General features: G+C 47.7%; 1 protein-coding gene across 1 annotated transcript; it reads right to left on the reverse strand.

The window, feature by feature from the left end:
- Window positions 1–292: 292 nt before the first annotated feature.
- On the reverse strand, window positions 293–3,983 carry LOC106819493 (4-coumarate--CoA ligase 3-like; the record flags this gene model as incomplete). Its single annotated transcript, XM_014824115.1, has 6 exons — window positions 3,938–3,983; window positions 3,587–3,693; window positions 3,172–3,374; window positions 1,815–2,016; window positions 1,224–1,404; window positions 293–396 (listed from the first exon to the last, which is right to left on the reverse strand). Coding segments are annotated over exons 1-6 (843 nt in total), but the record flags the coding sequence as incomplete, so codon positions are not given.
- Window positions 3,984–9,947: the final 5,964 nt, after the last annotated feature.

The following is a 9,947-nucleotide window of genomic DNA, read 5'->3' on the forward strand; positions in this document are numbered from 1 at the left end:
GCTGAGAAGGGATCTATAACGCGAGGTTTCATTTTACGGGTTCGCCACGAAACGAAGATACACTTAACGTTGCTTTAGCGTTGGTCATTAAGCGTATGTTGGCGTATGTTGGCAAGCAAGAATACAAATAAGAATAAAAAACTACAATAAAAAATACGAAATATAAAAAAAAAATAAAATAACGTCAACATTTTATAACGTATATGAAGTACAATGATGTAGGAATCAGACAGTGTAAAACACGATGCGTCTGTCTCTATGATAGAGACGCGGTAGTCATAGTGACGCTGACCTTGCATTCGAGGTTGCACATGAGCTCTCCTACACTGTTGTACTTGTCACTCGCTGTGTTCATCATGACGTGAGTCGCTAGCGTTGTCTCCGTCATGCCGTAAGCTGTAGTCAGTGTGGACAAGACACGATAGAGACGGGTCGGTACGTGGCGCAGTAGAGAAGTCACTAATTGGGATTAATAATGGTAATTAACTACCGTAATATATTATTGATTGTTGATAGTGGTTGTATGGATGGATTGATGGATGGATGGCTGAGTAGATGGATGGATGGATGGATGGATGGATGGATGGATGGATGGATGGATGGATGGATGGCTGGATGGATGGATGCGATGGATGGATGGCATGGATGGATGGATGATGGATGGATGGATGGATGGAGGATGGATGGATGGTGATGGAGATGGTATGGATGGATGGATGGATGGTGGATGGATGGATGGGATGGATAGGTGCGTAGACTGGATGGATGGATGATGGATGGATGGCATGGATGGGATGGATGGATGGATGGAATGATGGATGATGTGGATGGATGTGATGAATGGTGGCATGGATGGTGGATGGATGGATGGATGGATCGGATGCGATGGTATGGATGGATGTGGATGGATGGTTATGGATGGATGGTGGATGGATGGAGGGATGGATGGAATGAGACTGGATGGGATGCATGGGGGATGCGATTGATGGATGGATGATGGATGGCTATGCGATGGATGATGCGGATGGATGGATTGATGGATGATGGATGGATTGATGGATGATGGGATGGATGATGCATGGAGGGATGGTGGATGATGAATGGATGGATGGATGAGGATGTGGATGGATGCGATGGATGATGGATCGGGATGATGCGATTGATTGAATGGATGATGGATGGATGGATGGTTGGATGGATGAATGTATGGATGATCTACCTACCCTGAAACAAGTTCAGCTGGGCTTTCCCTCCCAGTCGGTTGATGACTGTTTCAGCCAGCTCCTTACTGAGCGGTGCTGCCCCGCACGTTATCAGCTGAATGTGAGAGAGATCGTATTTGTCCACCAGAGGGTGCTTGGCTAGGAACAGCACAAGAGGCGGAACCAGCGACAATTTCTTGATCTGCAAATATTTGTTGAGAAATCGCAAAATTGTTATAACCACATGTTATAATATTCTGGGAAGGCAATGGCTCTGGATAGCAGTAAGGTGTGATAAGGGTTTGTAACCACTTGTTTTGTTACCATGGTTACTACTAGAATACTAACATTACTAACACCGGAACCCTGTATTGCGCTTTACACATTCATCGACGCACCCTATTGTTCAGGGACGCATGTCTACACATAGAGTCAGTTATACCCTGCACAACAGAGCTCAAGTTCAACTTAAAGGTGATGTATTCTTGCTAAACAAATCAATACAAATTTTTACAAATAATTCAAAATTTTACAACAAATTAACAGAACAAAGGAATGCAGTAGCAACCAATACGAATGAGGAAGGCAGATATAACTTAAAACAATGCCGACCTTATATTTTTCGATCGTGGCCAGGAAGAGCCGCGGCCGGAAGCGAGGTAGGACGGCCACAGCGGATCCGGTCATGAGACTGGATATGACTGATGCGTTGAGGCCTGACACGTGATAGAATGGCATCACGCCCAGCACCACCTCGTTTGTCGCTCCCAATATCGGCGTGTTGTCCTTAGACTTGATCGCACTGCCTAGCAACCTGTAACATCACAAATAAAAACATGTGACATCACGCGCAGTCGCCGGTATAGTGACGTAAGCAGCGGTGTAAATCACGGCATTATCAACATGGCGGTCTTTGTTCAAGGTCATAACAGCAGTGAAGGACGCGATGTGTAGACAGATATGTTAGTGATCAGACAGATATGTTAGTGACATTAACTAACCCCCAGAAGTCGTGTCTATCACTAGACCACCATTTTTCCCCTTCTTGTTCTTCCTCAGTCCTCCTCCTCCTCCTCCTTCTCGTCCTCCTCCCTCCATTACCACCGATCTCCACTCTTCTTCCACAACCACCTCCTCATTCTTTTTCAACTCTTCCTCCTCATCTTCTTCCTTCCATCCTTATCCTCCTCGTCCCCCCTCCTCCTCCTCCTCTCCCCCACCACACCATCACCACTCTACGCGCCTCTTCCTCATTTTATACAACCACCTCCTCATTCTTTTTCTCCTCTTCCTCCTCCTCCTTCTTCTCCTCCCGCTCTTCATCCTCCTCCTCTTCCTCATTTTATACAACCACCTCCTCATTCTTTTTCTCCTCTTCCTCCTCCTCCTTCTCTCCTCCCGCTCTTCGATCTACCTCCGGTACTCTTCCTCATTTTGATCACACCTATTTTTGCTTTCTCCTCATGCTATTTCCTGTCTCCCCTGCACCCTGTGCCCTTTCGCTCCTATCCTGCCTCTCTGCCATCCTCCTCCTCCTCTGGCGTTCTGTCATTCTCCTCCTCCTCATCCTTCGTCCTCCCGTCATTGCATTCATCCTCCTCTTTTCCTCATTTTATACAACCACCTCTTCATTCTTTCTTTCTCCTCTTCCTCTTCCTCCTTCTCCTTCCTCACCCGCTTCCTTCACTCCGTCCCTCCTCCTGCTTCCTAGCTCCGTCTCCTCCTCCCCTCCTCCTTCACTCTACTACTACTACTACTACTACTACTACTACTACTACTGCTGCTGCTGCTGCTGCTGCTGCTGCTGCTGCTTCTGCTGCTGCTGCTGCTGCTGCTGCTGCTGCTGCTGCTGCTGCTGCTGCTGCTGCTGCTACTACTACTACAGAATAGACACGGAGGAAAACCCGAACAACTTTGATGTTAGTGACACAGAAGAACCTACGAGACCCCATTATGCCTCTTTACTGACTTCATAACTTCCATGACTGCCACCAGGTTGCGTGGCGTTAGCATGACGCCCTTCGGCAAGCCCGTAGTTCCGCTGGAGTACATGAGCAGGGCGATGCTTTCGGCGCAGTCTACGTTGACTGGCGCCGAGTAGAATGCTCCCTCGTCTTCCATCAGTGTGCGGAATGGAAGGAAGCCGTCCGCCTCTCCAAAGACGAATATTTCCTAATGAAGAGGGATTTCAATTGCTTGCGTGCGTTCTCGCTCTCTCTCTCTCTCTCTCTCTCTCTCNTCCTTTCTTTTTTTCTTTCCTCCACCCTCCCCTTCTTTCTTTCTCTCTCTCTCGCTTTCTCTTCCTCCCCCTGAGCCTCTCTCTCTATTTTTTTCTTTCTCTCTTCTTATCTCTCACCCTCTCTCTCTTCCTATGGAAAATATACCTTCATTGTGTTCGACTTTACAGCCGCTCGCTGCGCCCTCTGTGTGTTCTCTGGTACTGTTATTAGCCACCTGGTGGCGCTGTCTTTCAACTGATATAGAACTTCATCTGGTTTTAAAAATAGATTTATTTTTTAATAAAACTGAAATTCAATAAATTACAGATGTTCTCTCTGGCGCACGCTCTCTTTCAGCTCAATATATACGTGTTTTGGATACCTATGTGACCCGTAGAATAGCTAGACGGTGATGTATGTTTGACGTTAGATTGTCATCATGACTTATGGTAATGCTGCGGAATCACCACGTGGCCGCATGTACGTAGATTGCTATGCACACCTATCCTAGCTCACCTTCTATGTAGAAAAACTTAGTGAAATTATAATCTAGTTTAGACATAGAGAAGATTCATTGTCTGATAATGTGTGTGTGTGTGACACACTATATATATACTTGTACTCTAGCTTATACAGGGTGACCCAAAACAAATGCAACCCACAACAAGTGTTAATATAACGTTGGGATATGTGATGTGAAACCCTCCATTTTGTCAGATTTAAAGAGGTGAATTAGTTCCCAACATCAGATTCAGAATCAAAAGTTTTCATCAAGATGCTCGGAACTCTGTCGAGACAGAAAATCATGGTCGTGGAAAACGCCAATAACTTTATAGCGACCAAATCGTCAAAGACTGTAACAAAGCACGTTTCAAGAGGAATTCAAATTGGCCCGGCACACTATCTAAACAAAAGGACTCATAATCATAAGGCATGGATAACAAACATTCAGGGTGCATGGGAACTAGTCAAGACACCGTCAACCCCAAAGAGAATACTCCCTTCTCAACACCCACTGCCACCCTACGGGAGACAAAAGGAGTGCCAAGAACCAGAGGAGAAATCGCACCTCAGTACAGGGACCTCGTTGGCCGCAAGCCAAAAGAAGTCGTTACGTTGGCGCAAGCCAACCAATTGGGCATATCCGAGGATGTCTCTGAGGAGAATTTTGAATTACAGGATCTGCATTCGTCTCATACAGCAGGATAGAAATTAAGCATAAGCTGAAACCAGAATAATTACTCCTACAGAGACCCACTCCCTCGGAATGCCCAGATTGTTGGCTGCGGCGCAACGTAACGACTTACTTTGGACTGGCGGCCAACCGGAGGTCCTGACTGAAGGTGAAAATGTATCTCTCTCGTTCTTACACTTTTTTGTCTCCCTGAGTGTGTGAGAGTATCCTTTGGCGATGAGCGCTTCTTGACAGTACCCATGCACCCTGAATTCCCTGATAACCACAATCTTAGAATCGAGTCCTTTGTTTTAGATAGGTGCGGACAATTGAAGTTCCCTGAAACGTGCTTGTAACCAGTTTTGAACGAATATTGGCTCGAAAAGTACGTTTCCACGGACCCTGATTCTGTCGAAGAGTCCAAAGGCATCTTGAAGAAAAGCTCTGATTCTAAATCTGATTGGAGCAACTATTCACCNGATGGATACAGAATTCAGGGTGCAATGGACTGTCAAGAACTCAACCCCAAAGGGAAGTACTCTCAAACACTCAGGGAGAAAAGGAGTGGCAAAAAACAGAGGCGAACATCACCTCAGTCAGGTACCTCGGTTGCGCGCAGTCCAAAGAAGTCGTTAACGTGACTTTGGCGCAGCCAATAATTGGGCATTCCGAGGGGAGTCCTCTGAGGAGAATTTTGAATCAAGGATCTGCATTCGTCCTCATACAGGATAGAATTAAGCATAAAGCTGACGCCAGATAATTCTCCTCAGAACTCCCTCGAATGCGCTGAAAATTGATTGGCTGCGCCAACGTAAGCGACTTCTTTGTGACTGGCGGCCACGCGAGGTCCTGAGCTGAGGTGATGTTTCTCTCTGTTCTGCACTTTTTTGTCTCCTGAGTGTGTGAGAGTATTCCCTTTGGCGTTGAGGTTCTTGAACAGTCCCCATGCACCCTGACTTCGTACCATCTTAGAATGAAGTCCTTTTGTTTTAGATAGGTGCGGCAAAGTTGAATTCCTCTTGAAACGTGCTTTGTCACAGTTTTGAACGATTTGGTCGAAAAGTAGCGTTTTACTACACGGACCATAATTTTCAGCTGTCGAAGAGCTCTCAAGGGCATCATTGATAAAACTTCACTTGAATTCTACATCTGATTGGCACTAGTCCGACACGCTCTTCTGAGAGGAAGATAGCGTGAAAAAAGCTGAAAGGGTTAAGCCATCAGAGCTTATCAAAATAGTTGGTTAGAGCCAAAGTATGTCTGTGGGGTTAGAGGGCGAGTGGTTTGTTTAGGGGGTCACGGCGAGCGGGCTGTAATATTGAATGAGAGATATGAAGAAGTAAAGAAATAGTAAGAGGGAATCTCCCCATATTATCTAGTTCGTGATCAAATATGGTACCTTGTACTCTAGCTTACTGTGTAGGAAGAGGTTCATGTGTGATAGTGTGGTATGGTGATAGTGGAGAAGCGTGTGATGAAGTATATAGATGCGTTATTTCTGATAGTTGCCGGGACGGTTCATGAATATTGAGTGGGATGGTAGGGGTGTGTGGGTTGTGTGTGTGTGTGCGGATGTGACTGAGAGATGGGCGATGTGAGATGTGTGTGTGTGTGTGTGTGTGATGTGGCGCGTGCAGTGTCCGTGTGCGGTGGCGTGCGTAGCGTTGCGTGAGCGTGAGGCGTGGCGTAAGTCGTGTGTGTGTGTGTGTGGTGATGTGTGGTGTGAAGTGTGGTGATATGCAAGATGCGTGTGTAAATAAGCGAGAGAAACGTACGAATCCTTCTGTATAACGAGAGGGTTGATGGTGGGTGACTGTACCACCACAGTATACAGCGTGGCGAGGCAAGGCGACCTGGCATACTCATTGTATGTTATAAACTGTAGATTTGGGGGCCAGGAGACAGACGGTCTGCTACTGCAGAACCACGCATTGGCTCAAGGCCGGAGCTGGCGACTCTCTGCAGCGTAGTGACGTAAGCTGTTCGGTAGGTGTAACTCCTCACCATGTCACTGCATTTATCTAGGCGGAGTGGCAGGGCAAGAAACCACTCTCTCTTTACAAGCACGAAGGTTTATCCTCTCGGCAGTCTCTCGTCTCTATGTCGTGTACGACAGGCAGCACACACACGCGCAACAACACACAGACACAGACGCAAACGCAAGCCACGCACACACACCACACACACACACACACACACACAACACAACGCGGCGCACGGCACAACACACGAGAACACACACCCACACACGGACGGCACAGAGCGAGCAGCGCGCGGGAGAGACAACGACACACACTACACACCACACACACACACACACACACGACACACGCGCACCAACGCACAGCACACACACGCACAAGCACACACGAACAGGAGACAGGAGACAGAGACAGAGACAGAGAAGCACCAGAGAGGAGAGACCACGCAACACGACACACACACACAACGCACAAGCAGAGAGCAAGAAGACACACGCACAGCGACGACAAGAGAGAGGAGATGAGAAGGCGAGAGATCGCGAACGGCAAGACAGCGAGAGGGAGAGGTGGAGAGAGAGGAGAGAGAGAGAGAGAGAGAGCAGAGCAACACAACAGACGAGCACACCACAGAGAGGAGAGACACGCGCACATCACACAACCACGACAACAGCACACACAACGCGAGAGCGCGCCACACATAACACACACCACAGCACAAGCCTGCGCCGCACGCACGCAACACATCGCGCCGCACGACACCAAAGGCACACACGAGCTGGGAGAGTTCAAGAGAAGAGAGGAGCGAGAGAGAGCACCGCACGGCACGAGAGAGCGAGAGGCACGAAGAGAGCGAGAGAAACGCAGAGAGGGGCACGCACACACACGCAAGAACCGGAGAGCAGAGAGGCAACGAGCGAGCCGGAAGAGAGAGCGGAGGCGAGAGAGCAAGGAGAAGAGAGCGAGAAGAGAGCGAGAAGTAGAGAGAGAGAAGAGCAGAGAGAGAGAGAGACAGAGAGAGACGTGAGAGGAGCACAGAGAGAAGAGAGAGAGAGAAAGAAACGAGCCAGAGAGGCGAGAAGAGAGAGAGAAGCAGAGATAGACCAACAAGAACGATCAACGAGCACACGAGGTAGAGAGAGAAGAGAGAGAGAGAGAGAGACGAGAGAGAAAAGAGAGAGCGAAGAGAGAGAGAGAGAGAGAGAGAGAGAGCCGCACACAACTACAACACGGCATAGACCATGCAACGGCCTGGCACGACAGACGCGCGGAGACGAGAGACAGGTGACCGACACCAGCCAACCAGGGCCCCACAGCGCTCACACACACACCACACAGTCACAACACCACACAGTCACACCCAGCGACAGTCACCACATCCACAGTCACACACACACATGCACATGCACAGGCAACACGCACACCACACCCGACGCAGCACGCACACGCACACACACACCACCCCGCACATCGCACACACACACACATGCACACCCACACGCCACGCCACGCGCCACACACACTCTCTCTCTCTCTCTCTCTGTCTTCTCTCTGTCTCTCCATGTGTCCTCTTCTTAATGCACTCTCCCCGATCGCTCTCTCTCTCTTCTCCTCTCCTGCTCTCCTCTCCTCTGCTCTCTCCTCTTTCCTCACTCTCGCCGTCCCTAGCTTTCTCTCTCTCGCTGGCTCTCTCTCTCTCTCTCTCCTGCCTCTCTCATCTCTCTCTCTCGTAGGCGCCCCCCCGCTCGATCTCTCTGCTCTCTCTCATCTCGCGCGCGCGTCTTCTCTTCGTCCTCGTCTCTCTCTCTCTCCTCTGTCTCCCTATCACTCCACTCCAACGCTTTCTATCTTTCTTAATCTCTCTCTATCTCTCTGCCTCTCTCTCTCTATAAAAAAGAAAACATTTACCATAGCTCGTCGATCTCCGTAGCTATCGAAACCTTCCATGATGTAAGCACCCAGGTTATTCACGTGCGGTATTGGGACCGGGGGTAGAGCTGATTTGATCACATTCATGGCTACCATCTTCTGTGCTCTAGCTTAGCAGTTCCGAGGTTCGCGGATTAGAGATAGAGCTAGGGTTGGGTTTAGGGGCTATGGTTCGTTGTTGGAATTAATGATAGGGTTAGGAAACGATTAACGGTTAGGTTATGGTTAGTAATGTTAGAGTTATGGCTAGAGTTGACAGGGTTAGGGTTAGAGCCTGGGGTTAGGGATAGGGATTAAGGGTTTAGGAACATGGGTTAAAGGTTTAGGGATATGGCTAGGGATAAGTTTACCTTGTACAGGCGCTCTATAAATTAAGCTGCTGTTTCTGATCCCAGTATACACACACATACACACGTACGCAGCGGCTACAGCCAGAGTCTGATGTAAAACTAAGGTTGTTAAATCTCTTAGTCAAATATTATCACGACAAGCACGAAGTATCACGGCATATGCACTGTATTGCACATTAACCCCCTGGACGCTTCGACTGTTACCGTGACGGTGACCTTGCAGTTCCTTTCCTTGCTAGGAACACATGGAGAGCATGAGGTGGTTGTTAGTGCCGTTGTTCTTCGTCGTTAATGTTTTTTTATTATACGAAATCTGGTTTATCGATGGGGGGGGGTCGGTCTTTGTGTATGAGAGATTGGGTGCTGGTGGGCGTGGGAGCATGACGATCGAGGACATGGTTAGTAGGGAAAGGGGTGCGGGGTATGTGAATGATCAAGTAAGTGTGCGTCTGTGCATTTGTGTGTGTGCGCGCGCGTATGTGTGTGTGACATGTACAGATGTTTGTTCAGGCTTTATCAAATGGATGAAATATTATTTCATTGCAATAATACAACTAATCTGGAGAGCACATACCCACCATTCAATTTAATAATAGTAAGGTGCCTAGATGTGCTAATCTTCTTGTAACATCCGGGCATACCGCTGTTCGCGCATGCCATGTATCTCTGAAATCTGGCTTGTCTCTTTATGAATGGTAGCGAGCCCTAGCTAGTAGATGTATCAGCAATGAAATTTAAATCCACCACCAGATTGCGATGTGTTCTACATTAGAATCCGTTAATATAGATAAAATTATATATGAATTACTCTAATAATTGATCAAAGTCGCTGCTACATTATTGAAATACATACATCGAAGTGTAGGGCCGGGTGGGAATTTCACGGCCAAACTTTTACCAATCTTATTCAGGAAATGTTGTTCTGTATATATAGGTACTGTAATTATATTAATTCCACTCTACGTTAACTACGTTTTAGAGTATTATAATAGCTTTAATAATGCATTTTACGGTTACACACAACATACAATGTGCGCATATGAATTCATTCTCCCGAAAGATGGCGCGAAGATGTCATATTTGATCAAAATCGC

Source organism: Priapulus caudatus, unplaced genomic scaffold, assembly GCF_000485595.1.
Source record: "Priapulus caudatus unplaced genomic scaffold, Priapulus_caudatus-5.0.1 Scaffold3550, whole genome shotgun sequence".
Classification (NCBI taxonomy): Eukaryota; Metazoa; Priapulida; class Priapulimorpha; order Priapulimorphida; family Priapulidae; genus Priapulus; species Priapulus caudatus.